Here is a 25,243-nt window from a genome sequence, read left to right on the forward strand (position 1 = left end):
AGAGAAACATCAATAGAGTTAGAAGGAAAACATCAAGAATGAGAGAAGGACATTACCAGGAAAAGAAAGACTAGAGAATGCAAAAGACGTGTCTTTTTCCCTAACACCCTCCAATAGAAATGTCTAGTACTCGCCAATGCTGTGGATTTCCCTTTGAGCCCTGAGCTGTCTGGAGGCTGGCCCCCTAGGAAGCATATATAAGCATTAAAATATATGAGCCCTTAGGGGAAATTCTTATTCAAGCCACTACACATCGTGAGAATTTTAAGACAACAGGAGCTTGAATCAGCTGGTCATGTTCCATCCAGTCAAGAGGCATAAGGATATAGAACAATGGTTTGCTCTCAGGGTGTTCTTTTTTTCTTATACCATGCAGGATCCCAATCAAACAGATGCTTCCTCCCACAGTCAACAGGTATTCTGACCTCAAGTAAACTAATCAAGATAACCCTTGCAAAGGAATGACCAGAAATTTGCTTCTCATGTGATTATCATCTCATCACATTAACAATTGAGATTTAAGCTTTACTTCTACGTCCCTTGTCTATATGAAACAAAAATACACATTGAAAACCTCATTTAAGTTTATTTTGTATGTGTGCGCAAACATATGTATTTATGTATTTGGGCCCAAAAATGGAGGTCAGAGGACAATCTTTAGAGGTAATTCCTTCTTTTTATTATGAATACAAATATGGTTGTGGGTATTGCTGGCCATTAAATTTCTTTTCAAAGACATCATGATTACTCCAGTTACATAACTTTAAATCATAATATTTCATTCAACCCAAATATTTATCATTTGATCCATAAATTAGAATCCAATTTGAAAGGTCCATAAAGTACTTAACAACTTCAAGAGTATAAAAGATCCCAGTCCATATCCAATCTGAGATTCAAGGCAGTTTCTTATCTGTGAGGTCCTACAAGATAAAAACTGACCACTTCCATCATGTACTGATACAGAACAAACATTCTGATTCTAAAATGGAAGATATGCCACACAGCAAGGATCAGCCCAAAATTCAGAAGGGCAAATACATAATGTGACAGCTCTCTGAAACTGCTGCACTGGTGTTGACTTCAAAGGACTTATGTGCCCCACGCTTTCAGTTTTGCCTGAAAGTCACATAGCCTCTTGCCTCGGCATGCTCCACTCATTGCTTGTAGCTTTCCATAGCAGGTTGTGTACTACCTTCCTTCATACTCTTGGAATCTCCAATATCCTGGACAATGTAATCATTTGGTTTTACAGCATTTAAAAACAAACAACAGCTGAGCGTGGTGGCACATGCCTTTAATCCCAGTGCTCTAGAGGCAGAGGCAGGTGGATCTCTGGGAGTTCGAATCCAGCCTGGTCTACAAAGAGAGGTAGAGGACAGCTAGGCTGTAACACAGAGAAACAAAAACAAACAGGCAACAATCTCCCCCACCCCCCACCCTCGCGCCCCCAAAAAAAGCAAAAAAAAAAAAAAGTGACCTTTCCATAGTCGTGTGATTGAATAACAGAAAGGTTAGCTTTGTTTAAGTTTACAAGTCTAATTGATATCCTATCTTGAGTGATCTGCATGATTCTGACACTAATGAGTTATTTTTTTCAGCATATCAAACAGCACTGTCACTTTAATTCCAAGCAATACCCACATTTTTCAACATTCCTTATTAACAGTATTGATCTCTTACACTAATTCCCCTCTAGTCATTACTTTTTAAGGGAGGATAAAGGACTGTGCTATGCTTTTTGCCTTCATCCAATATTTTCTGCTATAACTCTCATGAGGTTTATATGTTGTACACAGTTACTGCCAGAGTCACATGTAGGGTTTCTACATAATGTGAATTCACTCATAGTTAGTCAGAATGGAGTTTAAATCAAAAGCTTTCCACATCATTTGTATTTGTAGGGCTTCTCAGTAACCAAATTTCCTGATGTGAAGTTATGTCAAATAACCGATCATTGGAGTTTGTAGTAGATTTTCTTAAATTGAGTTTCATTTCTTTTCACAGGATTCCTCTGCAGTTTGACCTTTGTGGTGTTCAAATGTTGATAAAAACCAGTAAAATCGCCGGGCGGTGGTGGCGCACGCCTTTAATCCCAGCACTTGGGAGGCAGAGCCAGGCGGATCTCTGTGAGTTTGAGGCCAGCCTGGGCTACCAAGTGAGTTCCAGGAAAGGCGCAAAGCTACACAGAGAAACCCTGTCTCAAAAAACCAAAAAAAAAAAAAAACCCACAGTAAAATCTTTATAATATTCTGTGTAACAGCATGGCATTTTTACACTATGAATGCTCTAGTGTAGTTAAGGTTGATTAAATCATAAAGCTTTGTGACATTGTCTCAATTATGAAGGCTCTGGTTGATAACTAATGTATAAAGCAGAGTAGAAAGCTGTCACATATTGTTTACTTAGTTTTATTTCTGTTGGTGTGATTAACACCATGACCAAAAACTACTTAGGGGAGAAAGGGGGTTATTTCAGTTCACTGGCTATATTTCATGATCCATGGAAGGCAGGGCAGGAGAACACAGCTAAAATACAGAGGCAGTAGGTGAAAGTAGAAACCATGGAGGAATGGTTACTTTACGTTTTCTTCTTACACACCCAAGACTAAGTCACCAAGAGTGGCATACACAAGGTGCACTGCCATCATCCAGTGGTCCAGATTCTCTTATGTCAAATAGAATTCATGAAAAAGACCCACAGACATGCCCAAGGGTCAATCAGATCCAGGCATTCACTCAATTGAGACTCCATTACATATTGTTTGTCTGTGTGGAGTTGAGAGCAGAAAGAAACAAGACATCTGCATTTGTAGAACATCTCACCAGTGAATATTCTTTGGTGTTAATGAAGATTAAAAACATTACATAAGTGTTTTCAAATTATTTGGATGTATAGACTTTTGTGTTGATTGGTGATATCATTGAAGGCTTTTTCACATTATTTGGATATGTGGAGTTTTGTGTTTATGATTAGTGATATTATTGAAGGATTTCCCACGGTTTTGGATGTGTAGACTTTTTTACTAGTAAAAAGTCTCAGAGGATATTTCTGATATGGAAGTCAGATAAAGGCCTTGCCATAATCTTAGCATTTGTAGTGCACTATACCAATAGGAATTCTATGATGGGGAAACAGTCATAAAGAACCACTAAAGGCCTGGGCATACTCTATGTTTGCAGAGACTCTTGTATAGCAAGGTCGGAATTGCTGTGGGATGGTCTGTATGTCAAATTGCTCTGATTGGTCAATAAATAAAACACTGATTGGCCAGTGGCCAGGGAGGAAGTAGGTGGGACAAGGAGAGAGGAGAATTCTGGGAAGTGGAAGGCTGAGGCGGAGAGACACTGCAGCCACCGCCAGGACAAGCAGCATGTAAAGATGCTGGGAAGCCACGAGCTACGTGGCAAGGTATAGATTTATAGAAATGGGTTAATTTAAGATATAAGACCAGTTAGAAAGAAGCCTGCCACGGCCATACAGTTTATAAGTAATATAAGTGTCTGAGTAATTATTTTATACGTGGATTGTGGGACTGCGGGGCTTGGTGGAGCCTGGAGAGAAGCTCCCCGGCAACACAGAATGATGACTCTTCACAGTTGTAGGGGTGATGCTAAGTATGAGAACTTCTTTTTTGTTTATGAGGAGCCTTCAAAAGCATCGTTGTACCTTTCACAATTGTAGTGTTTCTCTTCAGGATAAATTCAATAGAGGTCAGAAAGCATTCATTCAGTGGAAAACTCACTACATTCTTTACATGTGTATGGCCGCCTTCCACTCTGCTTCTTTTGTGCTAGGTAAGTTTATCACTTTCCCTACTCTTAAGGCTTCTATTTAAAATGAAAAATTTGATACCTTTTACAGTCTGAAGAAGTGTAAAACATTTTATGAACACATGAAAATTCGTACTAGTCAACTCCAGTTTGAACTGTCTTGTGCTGAGAAATACTAGAAAGCTTATTAAACAGTTAGCAATATTTTTCACAACTGTGGCATTTCTCTCCAATATGGATTTCAGGTGTTTTAAAAGTTCTTTGTACATCCAAACAGCCTTGGCACATTCTTCACATCAGTGTGCTTTCTCTTACAGATGATTTCTTTGGTGTTGCTTAAGACCAGAAGACTGGTAAAAGGTTTTGCCACATTCTCCACACTTGTAACATTTCTCTCCAATATGAACTGTCCGATGTCTAGAACGTGCTGTGTAAGTTCTGAAGTCTTTGCCACATTCTTCACACTTGTAGGGTTTCTCTCCAGAATGAATTCTTTGATGCTCTTGAAGGCTTCTAGAACTGTTGAGCTGTTTGCCACATTCTTCACATCTATAAAGTTTCTCCATCTTGTGAAGTAATTTGTGCTTAGTTAGGTATGACTTTGTAGAGAAGGCCTTTCCACAATGCTCACACTTATACGGTTTCTCTCCAGAGTGGATTACCAAGTGACTGGAAATCTGCCAGGAAGTGCTAAAGACCTCACTACATACTTCACACTTGTAGGCTTTCTTCCCTGTATGAATTCTCTTATGTACAGAACGTAGTGATGGGGTATGAAAGGCCTTGCCACACACTTCACACTTGTAAGGTTTCTCTCCTGTGTGAATTCTCTTGTGAGCAGAAAGTAAAGGGGGAGCATGGAAGGCCTTGCCACACACTTCACACTTGTAGGGTTTCTCACCCGTGTGAATATTCTTGTGGTCAGACAGTACTGACGGACAATGGAAGGCCTTGTCACATACTTCACACTTATAGGGTTTTCCCCCTGTATGGAGTCTTTTGTGTCTAGAAAGCACAGATGGACAATGGAAGGCCTTGCCACATACTTCACATGTGTAGGGTTTCTCACCTGTGTGAATGTTCTTGTGTACAGAAAGTAATGATGGGCAATGGAAGGCCTTGTTACATATTTCACACTTATAGCGTTTTTCACCTGTATGAATTCTCTTGTGTACAGAAAACAATGATGGAGAATGGAAGGCCTTGCCACAGACTTCACACTTGAAGGGTTTCTCTCCTGTATGAATTCTCTTGTGTATAGAAAGCAGTGAAGGGAAACAAAAAGACTTGCCACATTCTTCACACTTATAGGGCTTCATTCTTAAATGAATCCTCTGATTGTTAGTAAGTTGTGAGTTCCAATGAAAGGTTTTATCACATTCTTTGTCTGTGTATTGTTCTTTTCCTGGTGAGAAAAGGTTGAGAAATGATTGAGAGCTGAACAAAATTCTTTATAGTTACAATGCTTATTTTTTAAAACAGAAACATTTACTTATTATCATACTTGCATTTCCCTTTGTAAATGATAGGCTATATTCAAATTTCTGAAGCTGTATTCAATGGAACATAATTTAAAAACATAATAGCTGGAACCTTACATATAACCTTACACTGAAATAAGAAGACCCTGACAACATAGAACATAGAAACAAAGGAATATTAATCAAAGACAAACATGGAAGTAAGGCATAACAAAAAGAGTTAAGAAGACCCTTAAGAGTATTATGCTAATGGAAATCAGTCCCTTAAACAAATATATAAACATTATGACTGGAGAAACACAAAGTGTAAAAGTAGTCAAACATGGAAAACACATGTATATGTAATTATAAGTATTCTGACACAGAGTTTTAGTTTTGAAAGGTATGAAAGTTAAGTTGCATAATCGGAGGACTGTCATTACAATATTAAATTATATATTTCAAAGATTTAAGACAGGACTCTTTATACATATTTTATGAAGAGGATAAATACCCAAGATAATCATATAATGAAAAATAAGTCAAGTTCACTTAGAAATGACCGAGCTTTGGAGTCACCGTAAACACAAGCTGACCTCATGGGAGGAGAACAAAGCATGGGAGACTAAAGCATCATAAACCTCTGAGATGTCCTCCTTTGTAAACAAGGGACAGAAACAGAGATCCCTGAAAAATGATTTCCACCAACACCTCATGTCTCAATGCTCAGGATAAAGACCAGATTTCTGGTGCACTGTTGGCCTCCCGCTCTATCCACTGACCCCCTCTCATCCCTACACACCTGGGTGCATGGTGGCAGCTGCTTGTCTCTTCACATCTGAAGGCTCTTGTTTTTGCTCCAGAAATGTCACTAGGTATGGCTTTGATGAAGCAAGACCTGTTTGTGGGAAAAGGGAACAACACTGTTAGTGTGTTCTGCGAATAAGATGTCCTCTTCAGGACTGTGTGCACAGGGAATAAGAAGCTACAATAAAGGGTCATAGAGGAGTGGCTCTTCCTGTGCTGTGTGACAGCCACATCAGAATGCTTAGGAGGAATTTAGGATTTGCAGGTCCTGAGCTTCATGTTCCTTAGTTACAAGGAAAAATAATAAAACTGAAGAGTATGACAGTCTCTTTAACGTGTACACACCCTGCTCATTCCACTTAATTTCTAACATTACCACCCACTACTGTAAGTACAAATTCCCATCATATATTCTACAAAGGCAGAAAGCTTCATGCTGACAATTATTAAGAATTTGTGATGAAAGAGATCCTCACCCAGGAACACCAGATTGTTGTAATTCTCCACTATCACATCCCTGTACAGATTCCACTGAGCAGGGCCCAGGCATTCCCACTCTTCTGCAGAGAAATAAATGGCTACATCCCAGAATGACAGGACATCCTGAAATAAAGAACAGTGAATGAATACCACACATTGTATTCATTAAAACTGTCAATAATATATAAATAACATGAGGTATCACCTGCTTCTACATACAAATCTAAACGTCATCAAGAATGACAGGATAGCTAGAAGCACTGTTAATATATGTAAGCAATACCCCTAAAATAAGTCTGATATAGTATTGTGATGTTACATGGAACTGATCTTTAAACAAAGTGAATAGCAGAATGTCCTAGAAACTCCTATGAATATTATACTTTTAAGAACCATAAAACAGAGAGTGCGTGTATCTATGAATCAGTATGATGGGTCGAGAGAGGGGGCTCAGTAATTATGAGGACTGGCTGCTCCTCCAAAGGACCCGAGTTTGATTCCCAGAAGCAATATGGCTCCTCACAACTGTCTGTAACTCCACTCGAGAGGCTCAGACAATCTCTTAGACATGCACACTAGCAAAACACGCCTACACTGGAAATGAATGAATAAATACTAAAGTTTAGAAAAAAATATGCATTTAGTGTCCCATGTTTGTATTATAATACAGCACACATTATACACATCTCTCACAATAGAGAGCTGTGCTGATGGAGAAGATATTTCTCAACATATTCTACACAATCATGAATGAGAAATACAGTGACGGTGTAGATCTGATGCAGCAACTCTGGGGTGAGGCCTGGGATCCTGAGCATGTGGAGAATGATGCAAATGACAGTGCACCAAGGGACGTGATCAGCCAAGGGGCAGAGGAATAAATGAAGAACTCACAGACAAAATTGAATAACAAGCAATTTAATAAATTTATAATTAGGAAATTTAGAAATACGTGTATTCAATGTGACAACTTACATTGACTCAAGGCTTTTTCAGAGGCACCTATGAGAGGACAATGGGAACTATAGTTCTCTGTTCCTGTTCAACAGTGTCCTTGGGCCAGGCCAGTCTGACACAGGATCCAGTGCCATGAAGGAGGCAATGTGGCAGTTACTGGGGGATCTAACTCTTCTCTCGAGACTGGGGTTATCAGTCCTAAGGCAGCTGTTCCTAAGGTATCCTGTGTTCTCATCACCAACATTGTATGATTAAGTCTCTGCTGACCTTGACCATTTACCACCTGGTAATACTATATAGCATGCTGTATTTCTTAATAAACTTCCTTGCCTTTGAGTTTTCAGTTAATATAAAACTGTGTGGTACCAACTATTTCTTTTGTCATCTTTATGTCTTTTTCTTCTTCACTTCTCATCCCTGGTCTTCCCACTCCATACCTATCCATTTGGAATCCTTGTTTCTGTAGGTTCAGGTCAGCCACAGTACCTTAACATTCCTTCCTGTTATCTAAGTAAACAAGAACATCCATTGATCCATGGTTCTCCAGACCTCTTCTTCCTGATGTCACCAGCTAATGGAATAAAAAATCACATCTCTCTCTTGATTGAAAATTCTTTAGATTCAACATCTGACTGACAGTGCTACATTTCTGAGACAGCATAAAGAGACAGAAGACAGAAAAGGGACAGGAGTCTGAACTTCAACAAACAGGACTTTGTTCATTAGCTCGCACAGTGAGGAGCAGTCTCAATCCCCTAGGAAACTGAGGGTTCTACCAAGGGAAAATATGGCTATAACCTTTATAGGGGTACAATGAGGGGCCAGGGAACAAGGAAACTGTTATGACATAAAGCCCACCTTTCTCACTGGGTGGTGGTGGCACATACCTTTAATCCCAGCACTCAGGAGGCAGAGCCAGGAGGATATCTGTGAGTTCAAGGCCAGCCTGGCCTACAGAGTGAGTTCCAGGAAAGGTGCAAAGCTACACAGAGAAACCCTGTCTCGAAAAAAACAAAACAAAAAAAAAGCCCACTTTTCTCTCCACATTCTCTATCACACTGTTTCCCAATGTTGAGACAGGCTGACCCAAAAGGCATTTTTTTTTCTAGGATGACTGAGATCAATGACACCCATAATCTCATAGGAATCCTGTTTTACCTCCAAGTACAGTTGATCAGTGCTAGCGATCAGAGCTAGATGTGCTTCTGATATAGGTAAGTAAGTCTGATAGCACAATCACAGTCACACATAATGTGGGACTTGATGAGAGTTCACGTCCCTCTCTGTGAGTACAAATTAACAGTCTCTGCTGTGCTGTGGGATGTTCTGTATGTCAAATGTGTTGCTCTGATTGCTTAATAAATAAAACACTGATTGGCCAGCAGCCAGGCAGGAAGTATAGGTGGGGCAAGCAGAGAAGAGAATTTTGGGAAGTGGAAGGCTGAGGCAGAAACACTGCCAGCCACCACCTTGACAAGCAACATGTAAGGTACCGGTAAGACACGAGCCACGTGGAAACTTATAGACTAATGGAAATGAGTTAATTTAAGATATAAGAACAGTTAATAAGAAGCCTGAGCCATTAGGCCAAACAGTTTAAATAGTATAAGCATCTGTGTGTTTATTTTATAAGTGGGCTGTCGGACTGCTGGGGCTTGGTGGGACCCGGAGAGAAAAACTCTCTAGCTACACCTCTGTTGTCAGCTTCTTTCCTGCCTTTTGTCTCTTTACTCTGTATTCAGAAATCTAACATTATCCATATTGTCACAAATGACCATATTACATCCTTTTATGTAGCCGAATAGTATCCCACATTAAAGATGAGAGTTACACTTAGGAAAAATGAAATCAAACCATGCCAATTTGCAGATGACATGATATGCATGAATGATCCCTAAAGTTCTACTAGAAAATGACTAGAAATATAAACCAATGCAGGATTGTGGCATGATATAGAATCAATTTGCACAAATCAATAGTTCTATATATGAGCAATAAACATCCAGAGAAAAGAGATCATGGACACATACCCATTCACAATAGCCTCAAAAAGCATAAAATATATGGGACTGTGTCAGAACAGTCAAAAGAATAAGGTATCGTGAGTAATGCCTTGGGGGAACTATGTGAGAAGCTCTAGGAAGAAGGGCAGAGGGCCTTTTTTCTCCGGTGCATTCTGATCCTTGGATTGTTCTTGGATGTGACTTTTTTTGTCTCCCATGACAAACATTTAAATTTAATTTAAAATATGCTTGTTCTTGTTGGATGTCAGAACATTACTATAGAACCCAATCTGGTAAATATACTCTGAATCTGGATATAGTTTTCCACCTTGTTCTGTGCTTTCTCAAATAGAATCTATAGTATGTGCCAGTCAATTGTGTTAAAATTGGTCTGTCCTGAGAAAGTTCTGGGAAAGGGCTGCTCTGTTGGTATTTAGAATTATTTAGTATATTCTTTTTCCCATTTATTTACATGTTTTTCTGATCATGTTCAACTAAACTCAAACAACCTTCCTTGGATCATTGTTTTGTTACATTCATGTATAAAGTACACTGAAACTGAAGTAAGGTCGTCTACAGCATTAATCTACAGCTGTAGTCTATCCCATTATTTCAGGTCCTCAGATGCCAGGTCTTACAGACACAGATCTGTATAGGTCAGTGAAAGTTGACAGTAATGAAACTAGGAGGTCAAGGCCCTTTGAAAGAGAGACTTTAAACAAATGAAGAAAGTGATAAAGACATTAGAAAATAAACATTCAATGCTCATGTATTGGTAGAATTAATATTGTGAAAAAAAACCACTTTACCAAAATCCATTTATAGATTCAAAGCAATCCCAGTTAAATTCCACATCTCATTCTTCACAAAACTGAACACTATCAAAAGTTCATAAAGAATAATAAAAGATGCCCACATAGCCATAGCCAAAATAACCATGAGAAAAAGAACAGTGTTAGAAGGAGGACCACTCTGGACCTCCAGATATATTACACAGTCTTAGTAATAAAAAAGGGGGGGCATCACAACAAACAGATATGTAGACCAGGTGAAAAGAACAAAATAAAAATCCTAAACATGAGCATAAATAGCTTCAGCCATTTAAATTTTACAAAGATGCCAACAATATCCAGTGGAGAAAAGAAAGCATCTTCAACCAACGTTTCTGAGAAAATGGATGTCCACTGGAAGAAGACTGAAATTAGATTTGGATCTATCACTATATAGAAAAACTAACAGTAAACTGATCAAAGAACTAAAGGGTGAAAACCTGAACACTGAAACTGACAGGAGGAAGCATAGGCAGCATCACACCTGAAATAGGTACAGGAAAGGACTTTATGAATAGGACTTGATTTGCCTTAGAATTAAGGCCAAAAATTGATTAGTGCGATTTCATAAAACTAAAAAGTTAGGTACAGCTAAAAAAACAATCAATCAGGTGAAGAAAAAGCCACAGAATAGAAGAGAACCTTTGCCACCTATATATCTGACAGACAAAGTAAACTCCAGAATTCAAAGAACTCAAACAAAAAAGAGTCCAAAACAACTAAACAAAGGACCTATTTACAAAATGAGCCTGGGACCTGAACAGAGAGTTCTCAAAAGAGGATGAAAATGTCAGAGAATTTTCTCAAAAACTGTTCATCTAAACAACTTTGAGATTTCCTCTTACCCCAGTCAGAATGGCAAAAGATCAACAAAACAACTAACAAATAATTCTGGAGAGGGTGTGGGGAGAAGGGAACTTTATCCACTATTGGTGGGATTGCAAACTGTTAGCCACTCTGGAAATCAGGAAAGAGAATTGCTGTGGAACAATCCCTTTCTACACTTTGAATATTTATTACAGGCCGGTAGCCGAACAGGAAGTTAGCCAGGAAAGCCAAACTGAATGATGGGAAGGAGGGCGGAGTCAGGGGATCCGCCAGTGAGCTGCCCAGGAAGCAAGACATGCTAGAGGACAGGTGAAGCCATGAGCCACATGGTAAAACATAGATTAATAAAAATGGGTTAATTTAAATCTAAAAGCTAGTTATTAATAAGCCTGAGCTATCAGTTCAGCATTTACAAATAATATGAAGTCTCTGTGTGGTAATTTGAAAGCAGCTATCAGGACAGGGAGTGGATGGTCAGGACAGGAAGTGTCCATCTACAGACAATTTCCAAAAAGCTAAAGATAAATCTATATGCCCCAACTATACTACTCTTTGTACTATTTATTGCAACTGACATTCAATCCAAGATAGCTGATTAACCATGTTCACTGCTGTTCTAATCATAAGATCTAGGAAATGGAAATGACACGAATATCCTTCCATTGACAAAGCAATAATGAAAATGTGGTCCGTAGACACTATGGAACACTCTGCAGCTATACAGAAAATAAACGTCACGGGTCAATAGATGGAACTAGAAGAGATCATATGGAGTGAGATAGTCCGGATCCATAAAGACAAACACCACATGCCTTTGTCATCTGAGGCTCCTACCTCTAAATCCTCTTACATTTTTACATAGCCTGGAGTAACTGCAGAAACCAGGAAAGTAAAAAATGACCTTTGTGGGAACATGTGTGGGGCACCGAGGTCTTTGCATGCACACATTCACTTGAGGAACCTGGAATTTAAAGCATACAGGGTTCTTTCTTCAAGGCGAAGGAATGCAAAGCCTGTTTTCTGTCCAGAAGCTTGGAGTGGATTTTAAGCCTGCTGACGTTTGTTCTATCTGTGTGGTTAGAGCTGATTCTGCCACAGACCTTCCTCCAGACGCTTATAAATTAGTTTTTCTCATCCATTCTAAAAGCCATTTTTTCTTATTCAATCTATAGAACTTATCTGTATAGACTTTACAAGACTTTACTTTATCCTTGTAGTCACCTATGATCTGTATTTAGGTTACTTTGTTCCTCAAAGTATGCTTTGTTGTGAATACAGGGTTGAGCTAATTATCACCAGAAGAATTTTCATCTAATTGTGCTTGTGCATAAATGTGTCTAAAATAAAGACCTAGAGGTCACACTCCTGACATTTGAATCAACACCTGCTACTGAATTTTGTTGGGCAGAACCACCTTCCTGCTTCCCCTGCCTAGTTATTTTACTGTCCATGAAGGTCACAAACACCCCTGCAGGGACACAGTAGGGTACCAACACAGAGAATTCAGGATATATACAACTTCATGAAGGAAACTGGGGAGAACACTGGGGCACTAATTATGGACGGACATAACTATGGAAGTTGAAAAGTGTCCTTGGACTCAGTGACAGAAATTTCAACTCCAAAGCTGAAAATGATCCGAACCCATGCTTCTCAGGATTATTCCTTTCTTTTGCTGTCAACATACCACAAACAAAAAAACAACTGAATACAGTTTTTGATAGAGTCTGCCAGACAAATTGAGTCAGACTTTTCAACTCAAAACATGCCATTGCACTTGAAAAGTATCATTGGACTCACTGACCAAAATGTTTTAATGCAAGAGCAGAAAATGTAGCCTAGGCTATCCTTGAATTTGCTAGGAAGCAGTGAATTACTTTGAACTCTGGGGTTTCCTCATTGCTTGAAATGTAGAGATGACAGGGATGTGCCACAGCAGATGCTCAATTCAAAATACATATATAAATATTTGGGGCCTGTAGGATATATGTGAGCATGGTGCTGTATTGTCTCTACATCATAAGGAAGCTATTTTGTTGTACAAGGCAGTGTGCTTTTCCCACCTCACAGAATGTTACTATTTTCCCTACACATTAGAGACATTAACTAAGAAGTGTCTATTATTTTATATATGGTTAGAAACTCATTGAGAATTCTAGTAGATAGGACAAAGTGGTTTGAAGCCCGTGTTTCTTAAGAGTAGACTTCAATGTCATAAGCCAGTCTCCAGCACAAACACTGGTTAGACTGAAGAGGGTGATATATGCAAGAGCACATGAGATGGGGAGGGGCTGTGGAGGAAAATTACTGATAAGAGGATTGTCTGACTGTGAGTGAAAAACTCTTGGAAGGAGTCTGTGTCTGCTGAGACTGATGGACCATGTGGAATTTCAGAACTGTGGAGAGACTGGAATTTTGCAGATTCAAAGAGTAGTTACCTTATCTTGGTTTACTTTTACCCTTCAGAAACATTCATTCTTTGCAATAATCTGTAGTGGACCAAATAGCTGCTGACAATAGATAAGAAACTTTTAGAATCCACTGACTTGGCAGAACATTAGCTTCCCTCAACCCAAAAGCCAAGAATGTCACCAGATAGTATCTTAAATAGACTAGGTCCCCCATCTCATAGTACCTGCCTCTCTTGGGTACCCACCAATATATTTTAAATTTGCCTTGATTAATAATTTTTTTCTGTAAACCCACGAAACTGTTTCCATGTTGGAGCATGTTATTTTGGATAACCTAAATCTTTGTTCCCAGGCCATGGTCACTCAGATTGTTCCAGATTGAACTACTCTTCTTTCCCTTTAAGACTAAAGCTTCAGTTTTCACATGAGGAGGAAGCTTCTATATGCAAATCAAAGGACTGTGAGTGAGCCATAGCCTTCCAAATTTATCTTTTATTGTCTCTAGGACAGCACAAAAACTTGGGTAAATCGTTTTAGAACTATTCATAAAGCATCAGTGGACCTGGAAACCACATTCGGTGACCGAATGTTTGAGGGAGTTTAGACACTGTTGATAAAGTGAAGAGACAGAAGAAAGTGTGTGATGAGAAGACAATGTACAGCCCGCCAGATCAGCAGGGCAGTTTGTCTCCTCCCTTTCAGAAATATGCAAGCCCCCTCCTGTCAATCATGAGGTACCTTTCTGTCATCACACTAAATCCTCTCTCAAAGGTGAAAATATCTGATACCACACAGTATCAAACAGGATTGATGCAGTATTATTGTCTAGTCCCTTCCACTCTGAAGTTCAAAATCTGTAAATATGTGGATTGTACAATGAGGGGTTAATACCAATTACAAGATTATTATGTGGCTCCACAGGGGTATTAATGTGATGGTTCAAGTCACAGGAGTGTACGTCAGGAATTCCTATTCAACAGGAGGCATCCATAGCAAATCACTGAACAAAGGGGGTGGGGGTGGGGGTACTAATTAACATCTCATACAACAATCACCCTGGCAGGACTCTGTCTCTGGACACCAGGAACCATAGGAACCTCTGTGAGCTCAGACCAGGAGTGATAGGCCAGGCATAATGTATAGGAGGAATTAGATGTCCACATGGCCAGGACTGAGAAATCTGACTACAGCCATGCCAGCGAGGAGCACTAGGAAGAGCATGTTTCCCCAGCCAAGCAGGAAAGTGAGCTCTCATGAGCTCCTGAGACAGCAGCAGTGACATACCCATAGCCCTTGCAATCCTGTTCTTTCCAACCTTCTCCACCCCTTGACTACTGAGCCAGCTCTCCAGTCCCAGAAGCACAGGTGGACACGGGCAGCAGCAGGGCGTCCTGAGAGACTGGACACTCACAACATATGGCTTTGGCATCACGCCCCCTCCCCTGACAAACCCGCAGGCAAGTGCAGTGGCCCAGCCTAGATCAGCACAGCACCCCCAGGTCAGCTTCTCCTGCCTCCCAACCAGCCCAAGTCAGCTCCCTCCCTCCGCGCTGGACCCGCCACCGTGCACAGTCCCTCAGATCTGCAGGACGGCGCTGCACCCTGCACCAACCTCCATGTCAGAGATCCAAGCCCAGTGCTGAGCAGGACACTCGCCTAACTTTGGGGAGAAGCTAAGTTTGAAGACTGACGCGGAAGTTCGGTATCCACAGCCCCTTCTTGTGATGTCATCGTGGTCGGAACTACATTTCCCACAAGTCAGAGCGAAGGACTTCCGGGGACATAGGAAAGTGATTTATTTGTGCAGTGCCTGGGTTCCTGTCCAGCTGTGTGCAGATCAAGTTGGAAGGAAACAGGCTTGAGCTCAGGGACAGCCACAGGGGATTCGGGCTGTTGCAGTCCTGCGATTCCAGCACCCAATGCCTATGATCTGAGCCTTTCACAGTAATGTTTTTATCACGTTTTCTTGTTATTTCTGCTAAAACGTTGTGGTTTTAAAGCTCAGTTCTACTTACTGTGGGATCTTAACAACCGCATGAAAACTCAGATTTATCTGTTTTACTTAAAAAGAAGAAGAAGAAGAAGAAGAAGAAGAAGAAGAAGAAGAAGAAGAAGAAGAAGAAGAAGAAGAAGAAGAAGAAGAAGAAGAAGAAGAAGAAGAAGAAGAAGAAGAAAGAAGAAGAAAAAGAAGAAGAAGAAGGAAGCTAATGTAGGACTGAGCATCATCTCCTCCAGATGCATTTTGAAACCATCCTTGGTGACTTTTCCTGTCATCCAGAGTCTCGGGCTCGTAAGATGGAAGAACAGAAAACAAGGCTAACAAGGACAATTCATAGGCACTTTATATCTAAACACAATGTAGAGAACGGACAGGGGGGCTGGCTTACCGTAAAGCACTTGACTATAATGCAGGTAGCTTTGGTTTAAGACCAATTAATGCAAAGAGATAATCCTTGTTCAATACCCAGTAATAAAAATAATAATCCAGCCGGGAGGTGGTAGCGCACTCCTTTAATCCCAGCAACTCGGGAGGCAGAGGCAGGAGGATCTCTATGAGTTCGAGGCCAGCCTAGGCTACAGAGTGAGTTCCAGGAAAGGCACCAAAGCTACACAGAGAAACCCTGTCTCAAAACAAAACAAAATAATAATAATAATAATAATAATAATAATAATAATAATCCTTGTTCTCTTGTGCTGACACACAGTATGAGTCATACTTGATCAGAATCCACAGCTGGAATAGGGTTCAGATGAATGCTAGAATCCATACAGTGAAGGACATGGGTCAGGACCACAGAGATGTTTAAAATCATTCAACACAGTGAAATATACAGATCTCTGGTTTACATGCAATGGACTCCCAGAATGCATCTGAGGGTCTTTCTGTAAAGTCCTTTCCCACACTTTCAATGATTTATCTGTGTAATTTTTGTGTCCATTCTACCACATCCACAGCACCTACTTCTTCCTGCCTTTTCATAAACTCAGGAGTGTGGCCACCACCAGGTGACTTTACACCTCTTTTGTGAGTTTCTTTTCTGAATTTGTTAACAAGGAAAACTATAATTAGGCAGTCTTTAATTCCATCAGAGACCTGAGAAGATATAAAATTACCTGAGTAAACAGGAGGTACAGAGCAAACAACTTCCAAAATTAAGAGATGACAGAAGCAGCTAGCTGTCTGGACAGGCACCCTAGGTTCCTCTGTAACATTGGGGCATCCATCTTCGGCCTGCAGGCATAGAATATCTGACAGACTTTTCTGTGAAGCAGGTTTTTGAAGGACTGTCCTACCTTGTCTTGGAAAGATCCGGTAGTCACTTTCTTTTGTGACATGCTTGTACAATTTGGACAGCATACTGTCAGTAGTCGAGGCAATAACCTTAAATTTGAATCAATATCCAAAAACATCTTAAACAATAGTAGAAACATATATACAGTACCACAAAAATAACCTCAAATCTGTATCAATATTAAAAATCCATATCAGTGTAAAATATTTAAGACTAGTAGTTGATTTTTTTTGGTTTAAAAGTAGATTAAATAATCTCCCCTTTCTCTTTTTTGAATGAGATCCCTGAATCTAATCTCCTTTGTTCAACTTTTTCCCTGATCATTACCAATAACAACTTGTAACCAACACCCCAAAATGATGACAAATATCCTCTTAATGACCAAAAACCACCCACCCAACTCTTGGGAATGTGGGTGTTGTGTTCTTAAAATTACTTCTTGCTGTCTGGGGACAATGGCATCTTTAGGGAACCCTGAAGAAAACTGGGATAGTTGTCAAGTTCTGGGAGAGCTAGTTGTATCATTTCTTGTCCAGTCTCTGTATAATGGGAAAGTGCAGGGCTTTTCTCAAGTCCTGGCTGGAGTTGTCTGTGAGGATGGACCATGATGTTTAAAGGGAACAATATTTTATCAATATTTAAATATACATACAAAGCAATTGGTTAAATACCTGACAATACCCATGAGAAAAAAAATCCCTTCACCAGTGATAAGCATTCATTCACAACTCTTTGAATTCTCTGTTTTCTTTAGTGGAGTTGTGTGTTTAATTCAAGTGTAGGAGGAACTACAAACAGAACATGGATAATCTAAGAGGGAGACTCATCCAGCAGGATATTAGGGATCCAGGTATACATATGAAACATTCTACCCAGAGTCAGATCTCAGGCCTAACATGTTTGTTTAGACCATGTTGGCAACTTTATTATCTCTAGTAACATTTTTTGTATAACATCTTGATTATCTAATTGCCTCCCATTGAAACATTCTGCACTAGATGTGATTTTTGGCAAAATCATTTTAAACTCTATGCTTACAGGCTGAAGATTTTTAATTCAGTTAAAATTTTAATTAAATTTTTAATTGAAAGATTTTTAAATTAGGCATGGTGGTGTATGCCTTTAATCCCAGATCTCAGTTGGAGGCCAGTCTGTTCCACAGACCAAGTTCCAGGAAAGGCAGGGTTACACAGAGAAACCTTATCTGGAAAACATAATTTTAAAATCTCAGGTTTGAACTTGAGAAAAGGAATTGCTGTTTGGAGGTAATATTGTTTTCTTACTATTTAAATACACAAACAAAAACAAATGGTTAACTACCTGCCCAGTGCTATTTATAAAAATATATCCTTTCATCAGTGATAAGCAAAAATCCAGTGAAAGACACCTTGCTAGTGCTGTTATGAAGACCCGATACTATCCACTTGTGTGCATGAGCAGTGTTTTCTCCTTGCCTTGTGAACATGTATCTTTTGGCTATCTGCCTTCCTCTGTGGTTTAACTTGTCCTGCTTTGAACTGGTCTACCTATGCATCTCATGAAGCTATTCATGGGTCCCTGCCAAGAACAGAATTACATAGGTATCCACAAACATGGGGTCCTGTGTGCATTCCAGTTAAAAGAAACAGGATAAGGATTGGGAATCAGAACATCCATGTCAGTGTTGTGGGTTTACAAATGCCAGGAACAGATACTTTCTGTTGTAATCATGTTTATATTTCTTTTAAAATACAAGTACCCTGGAGCTTATATCTTTGGGCAAAGACATGTTCCTTTTTACCTCATGACTCTCTGGTAGTTGGCTTCTCTGTTGTTGTTACAGATTATGCTGCCCTAATGCCATGCTGGGGCAGAAAGGGTTTATGTGACTTACATACAGGTCATAGACCATCATTAAAAGAAACCAGGGCAGGAGCTCAAGCATTAAACTGGAGACAGGAACAGAAGCAGAAACCATGGAAGAATGTGCTTTCAGGCTTGCCCCACCACCAATGGCAACCTTGGTTTCCTCGTTATACAACCAAAGAGTAGTTTGTCAGCGATGAAAATGCCAACAGTGATCTGAGGCCTCTGAAGCAATTATTAATCAAGGAATTAATTCACAGACTCATCTACAGGCCAATCTAATAGCGGTTCATTCCTTAGTCAAGGTTCCATCTACCCAGATTACCACAGCTTCTGTCAAGTCCACAAATATTTGCTAGCACACTCCCAACTTGAAAATCCATGTTATTAATTTTCAGATGCTGGAGAAGGAAAGATACACCTGTGTGGGGAAGAACCACTGGCAAACTTGCACCTTGACTGAACAAAGTTATAAACCAGTTCTTTATGCTTGTGCTGATGCTGCATTATTTTCTTCATCTGTCAACCTTGCTGCCATGATTTTGGATGGTTATTACCAACATGGCAAATTGAAAAATGCTAGGGAATGTTGAATCAATGTGATGAGGTGTCTCAAGTTCCTGCTACCATGGATTCACCTCCATGAGCTTCTATACCTTAATAATGTCTGTCATCTGAATAACAATTTCCTTTCCTGTTTTAGGTAGGTTTACTATTTCTGTTATGAAACATTGTGACCAAATCAACATGGGGAGGAAACTATTTGGCTTATGCCGCCCCATCACAGTTTATCATTAAAGGAGCCAAGACAGGAACTCAAAGAGGGCAAGGGCATAGAGGCAGGGGCTGATGCAGACATCACTGTTTACTGGCTTGCTGCTCATGGATTGCTCATCTTGCATTTTTATAGACTGCAGGAACACCAGCCCAGGGATAGCCCCACCCACAATGCGTTGGCCCTTCCCCATCAATTACTAAATAAGGTAATTTCCTACAGCTTTTGTTCTCAATCCTTTTAATGCTTTGGCCCTTTAATAAAGTTCCTTATGTTATGGTGGCCCCCAACCATAACATTATTTTAGTTGGTAACTGTAACTTTGCTACTCTTATGAATTGTAATGTAAATATCTGATATGCAGATGGTCTCAGGTGACACCCGTGATAGGGTCATGACCCCCAGGTTGAGAACCTTTGTCCTAAGGCTTGCCTACATTCTGACCTTATGGATGCATATTTTAATTGAGATGCTGCTGTGGGATGTTCTGTATGTCAAATTGCTCTGAGTAGTCAATAAATAAAATACTGATTGGCCAGTGGCTAGGCAGGAAGTATAGGTAGGACTAACAGAGAGGGGAAAAGAAAGAATAGGAAGGCAGAAGGAGTCACTGCCAGCCTCCACCAGGACAAGCAGCATGTGAAGATGCTGGTAAGCCACGAGCCACGTGTCTAGGTATAGATTTATGTAAATGGATTAATTTAAGATATAAGAACAGTTAGCAAGAAGCTTGCCACGGCCATACAGTTTGTAAGCAATCTAAGTCTCTGTGTTTACTTGGTTGGGTCTGAGTGGCTGTGGGACTGGCGGGTGACAGAGATTTGTCCTGACTGTGGGCCAGGCAGGAAAACTCTAGCTACAAGATGCCCTCCTCTCAAATGACTTTAGCATGTCTTGAGCTGACTTAAAGCTATCCAGCAGTTATGAAGGTTCTCTTTGCAAGTGTTTCATCACACCAACAAATAAGTATTTACTGCATCTACTCATTTTTTTTTTAATGCAGGAACACATCTGGTTCAACTGTGAAAGAATGAGTCAGGAATATAAAGTCACACATTTTATATGAAGTGGTTCAATAGTAAGTAAAATTAAAGACCATTTGAAAAAGTTAATGTAACAGGACAAAAAGGCAATTGTCCCTCAAATAGAAAGTAAATTTAACATAAAAGTGAATCACTTCCCCATAGCCAGACTCAAAGAAGCAATCTAGCAGATGCAGAAAAGGCATTTATTTGCTCAACATCCTGCTATGATGAAAACTCTCAAGAAAATAGTATAGAAGGGAAATGCAGCAAGAAAAAAAATGGCCAGTTATACATTATACAACAAAAACAATATGGAAACAAAAATTTAAAAGATTAAACAAGTCAGAAACTTTAGCTAATATCACCACAAACATAAAAAGCTGCAATCTTTCCCTCTCAGATCCAACACGAGGATGCCCAGTCTCATCATTACTTTTCTACAAAGCACTGAAGCGTGACCTAGAATTTCCATGAAATAAATAGAAATAGCATGTACCCAAATCCAGAGAGGAGAAGCAACATATATTCACCTTGTCATGATACTTTTCTGGATGCAGTCAACACCAATATTTACAAATAATTAATGAACTCAGAAATTTCAGGTTATGAAAACTTACATTTAAAAATAAGTTGTTTCTTTTTAGAACAATAAGAAGTCTCACAAAGAGATCAAGGGGATATTCCCGAATAAGAAAGCACCAAGAAGAATCCATTAAAATAAATTAGATTTCCTATGTTACAAACTTTAGCATTTTCATAGGCTCTCCTGAATCCTCATCAGGGAATGGAGGAAATGAAAGGTTAGTTGAATTATCAAATTCTTCATCCCATGCTTTAGGGTTTGCTCTGGGATGTCTTTCTGTATGCTATGAATGTGTTTTATTACCATTGGTTAGTTTCTCTCCTGTATGAATTCTCTTGTGTTCAGAAAGTACTATTGGAACATTGAAAGCCTTGCCACATAGTTCACACTTGAAGGGTTTCTCTCCTGTATGAATTCTCTTGTGTACGGAAATTCGTGATGGAACATAGAAGGCCTTGCCACATACTTCACACTTGAAGGGTTTCTCTCTTGTGTGAATTCTCTTGTGTATACAAAGTAATGATGGAAAATGGAAGGCCTTACCACATTCTTCACACTTATAGGGCTTCATTCTTAAATTAACTTTCTGTTGGCTAACAGGTTGTGAATTCCAAGAAAGATTTATGCCACATTGTTTGCCTATATAGTGTTTTTTTTCCTGGTGAGTAAAGTTGAGAAATGAATGAAAACTGAACAAAATTCTCTATATTTATGATTATTTTTAAAAATATAAACATTTACTCATACCTGCATTTTTCTATATAAATAATAAGATGCATTCAAATTTCTAAATCTGTATCCAGTGTAGCCTAATTAAAAAGCCATGATAGGTGGAAATTATGTAACTTGCAGTGAAAGACAAAGACCATAGCAACATAGAACATAGAAATAAAGGAACATTAATCAAAGTCAAACATGAAAGGAAGGCATAACATCAACAATTAAGAAAACAAGAGTATTATGCTATTGTAAATAAGCCACTTAAAAAATAAAGAAATTTTATGACTAGATGAACAGAAAGTATAAAAGTAGTTAAAGTTAGAAGACACATGTTTTCACAGTTTATATATATCCTAAGTACAGACTTTTAGTTTTGGAAGGTATAAAAGTTAGGCTGTATAACAAGAAAACTGTCCATAACAATATTAAATATATATTTCAAGGATTGAAGACAGGCAGATCTATGAACATTTTATGAGTAAATATCTCTTAATCAACTTATGAAAAATAAATCATGTTCACCTAGAAATCACAGAACTGAGGCAGTTACTGTAAACATAAGCTGACCTAATGGGAAGTGGAGAAAAAAGCATAAGAGAATCAATGCATCAACAACATCCTCTTTTTACAGCAAAAAGACAGAGAGAGAGAGAGAGAGAGAGAGAGAGAGAGAGAGAGAGAGAGAGAGAGAGAGAGAGAGAGAGAGAGAGAAGGAGATCCTTAAAAATTGGTTTCCATCAGAACATTGTGAGTCAATGTTCATGATAAAGCTTGGCTTTCTGTTGGATCTCAGGCTCTCATTCTGTCCTCTGTCCCTCTTATTCCTACACACCTATTTGCATGTCAGCTGCTGCTTTTCTCTTCATAGCTGAAGGTCCTTGTCTTTGCTCCAGAAATGTGACCAGGTATGGCTTAGAGGAAGCAAGACCTGTTCATGGAAAAAGGGAACATCATTATTGTGCTCTCCTGGGGATAACATGTCCTCTCTAAGACTGTGTGTATAAGGAATGAGAAAATACAATCAAGGATTGTAGAGTATTAGTTCTTCATGTGTTTCCTGGTGGCCACATTGGAATGCTTAGGAGGAAATTAGGATTTTCAGAACCTGAGCTTCATGTCCCTCAGTTACAAGGAAAAACACTAAAATGAAAGTGTAGTATTCTTTTTGAAATGTATGCCTCCTGCTCATGCCACTTACTTTATAACATAACCACCAATATAAATGATACTTATAAAAAGGAAGGGGGTAGTTTGTGAACACAAGAAGGAGTAAAATCATTCTAAGGTATATAAATACTCTCTTTAATTTTCCTTAAAACTGGTCCCATAAATTTCAATGTTGGAAGCACAAGCTTCCATGAGCTACTGTACAAAGCAAGCAAGTTTTATATTGATAGTTAAGAGTTCACCATGGAAGTGGTCCTCACCCAGGAACACAAGGTTACTGAAATTCTCCAACATCACATCTCTGTACAAATTCCACTTAGCAGGGCCCAGGCATTCCCTCTCTTCTTGAGAAAACTCAATGGCCACATCTGCAAATGATAGCATACCCTGAAATAGAGGGAAAAAAGAATGAATACTATACATCATGCTAACTAAATCTGCCAGTAAAACATAAATACCAAGAGGCATATGTGGATAAGAGGATATAAACCTAAAGGTCACCCAGAGAGAAAGGAGAGCTAAAAGAGCTTCTGATATAGGTAAGCAATATTCCTAAAATAAGTGCGATGTAGTACTGTGATGTTGCATGAGACTCATTTAATCAAAGTGAATGACAAAAAATCCTAGAAACTTCTACAGATATTAAACTTTTAAGAACCATAAAATGGAGAGAGAGTGTTATCTATAAAACAATATGTTGAGGTTGGAGAGATGGCTAAGCAGTTAAGTGCATTCGCTGCTCTGCCAAAGGACCTGGGATAGATTCCCAGCAGCCACATGGCTGCTCACAACTGTCTGTAACTCCAGCTCCAGAGGATCAGACAATCTCTTAGACATGGACACTAGCAAAATAACCATGCACACAACATAAATAAATGATAAATTTTGAAATGAAATATGCATTTTATCCCATGCTTACCTCATAATACACCATACATAATGTATATTTCTCACAGTAGAGAGCTATTGTGATAGAGAGGGTACTTCCCAACCCAATATGAATAATCACAGATGATAAATACAGTAAAGATGCAGAAATGATCCAGCACTTCTGGGTTGAGGTCTGGCTTCCTGAGCATGTACAGAGTGATGCAATTGGCAGTATACCAAGGGATGTGAGTTTCAGCATCCAAGGGGTGGAACAATAAATGAAGAATTTGTAGACAAAAATGGAATCCCAAGTATTTTAACAAATTGATAATTAGGAAACTTAGCAATAAGTTTAGTCACCGTGGGAACTTACACATACTACACAGGAAATATTGTACCCATTCTTGGGTTGTACAGCTCAACAGTCTAAAGTTTCTATTATCAATCAACTTTTATTAGCTATTTTACAGCCATTGACTATTTTAACTAAACTCATGCATTAAAAAAATTATCTTAGGATTCACAAATTCATTGAGTATGCTGAAAAAAAATAACAAAAATTTAAGTTAAAGCTTGTAACAATCGGCTGATAATTAAATCTATAAACAGATAATTTTAATTTACTACAGTATACTACACATAAGATTCAACTCTTGTTTAGAAAAAGAGGTCTACTACATAACACTGTAAGAAGAGATGTCTTTAAATAGTAGCCATGTGGCTTGAGTCCATCTTGGCTGATGACCTCATCAGGATAAAAACAACCATGTGGCTAGCAGCCATCTTAACAAAGATTAAAGAACACAAGCCATGTAACTTCACTGGCATCTGGATTTAGAGGACCACTCAGCATAAACCAACTAAGGGAGCACCTATAAAACTTCTTAGTCCTATTGTGCCCTGTATGTATGATTGTATCTTCTTTGTAGACTAAACAGGCAACAGCAGGTCTCCAAGGTATTTTAGATTAGGATGAATTTCTATACAACATTAAATTCCTAAGGTTACAAAGGTATACTCAATCTAACAAAAGACTGAGAGATGTATGTCTAACCACTTATGTCTTTGCTAACTGTATGTTTAACCACTTATTTCTTTGTTAACACTAGGCTTTTAAAATTTTTAAAATATAAAACAATGTATGTTTGATAAATAAGGTATAAATTCCTAAGGTCTGTTTAGGCTAGCCAAACTGACATATATAGTATATATATATATATATATATATATATATATATATATATATATATAATCTTTGTCTTTACAACTATGTTTATAATTTAAAATTTTTACTTTAATGCTAAGGGATCTTCAATTCAAATTTTTAAGGCTCAGACTTAACAGCGATAAAACTGTAAAATCCTAATCTAATAAAAGCTACTAACTTCTTGTAAATTGTGAAGGATAATTAAGTCG

The 25,243-nt window shown here is 38.8% G+C and overlaps 2 protein-coding genes across 2 annotated transcripts in view; both read right to left on the bottom strand.

Moving 5' to 3' along the window:
• Positions 1-656: 656 nt before the first annotated feature.
• Positions 657-25,243, bottom strand: part of LOC102913818 (uncharacterized) — a 49,469-nt gene continuing 24,882 nt past the window's right edge. Inside the window, 2 exon segments of the mRNA XM_042261858.2 lie at positions 657-5,160; positions 21,374-21,656. Coding sequence (XP_042117792.2) covers positions 4,085-5,160; positions 21,374-21,656 — 1,359 coding nt within the window. The 3' untranslated portion in view covers positions 657-4,084.
• LOC121822879 (zinc finger protein 728-like) lies at positions 6,028-15,743 on the bottom strand. The gene is made up of 3 exons (XM_076552209.1): positions 15,162-15,743; positions 6,517-6,643; positions 6,028-6,131 (listed from the first exon to the last, which is right to left on the bottom strand). Exons 1-3 carry the CDS (start codon positions 15,165-15,167, stop codon positions 6,028-6,030), a joined length of 237 nt encoding a protein of 78 aa, XP_076408324.1. The 5' UTR covers positions 15,168-15,743.

This window comes from Peromyscus maniculatus, chromosome 15, assembly GCF_049852395.1.
Source record: "Peromyscus maniculatus bairdii isolate BWxNUB_F1_BW_parent chromosome 15, HU_Pman_BW_mat_3.1, whole genome shotgun sequence".
Classification (NCBI taxonomy): Eukaryota; Metazoa; Chordata; class Mammalia; order Rodentia; family Cricetidae; genus Peromyscus; species Peromyscus maniculatus.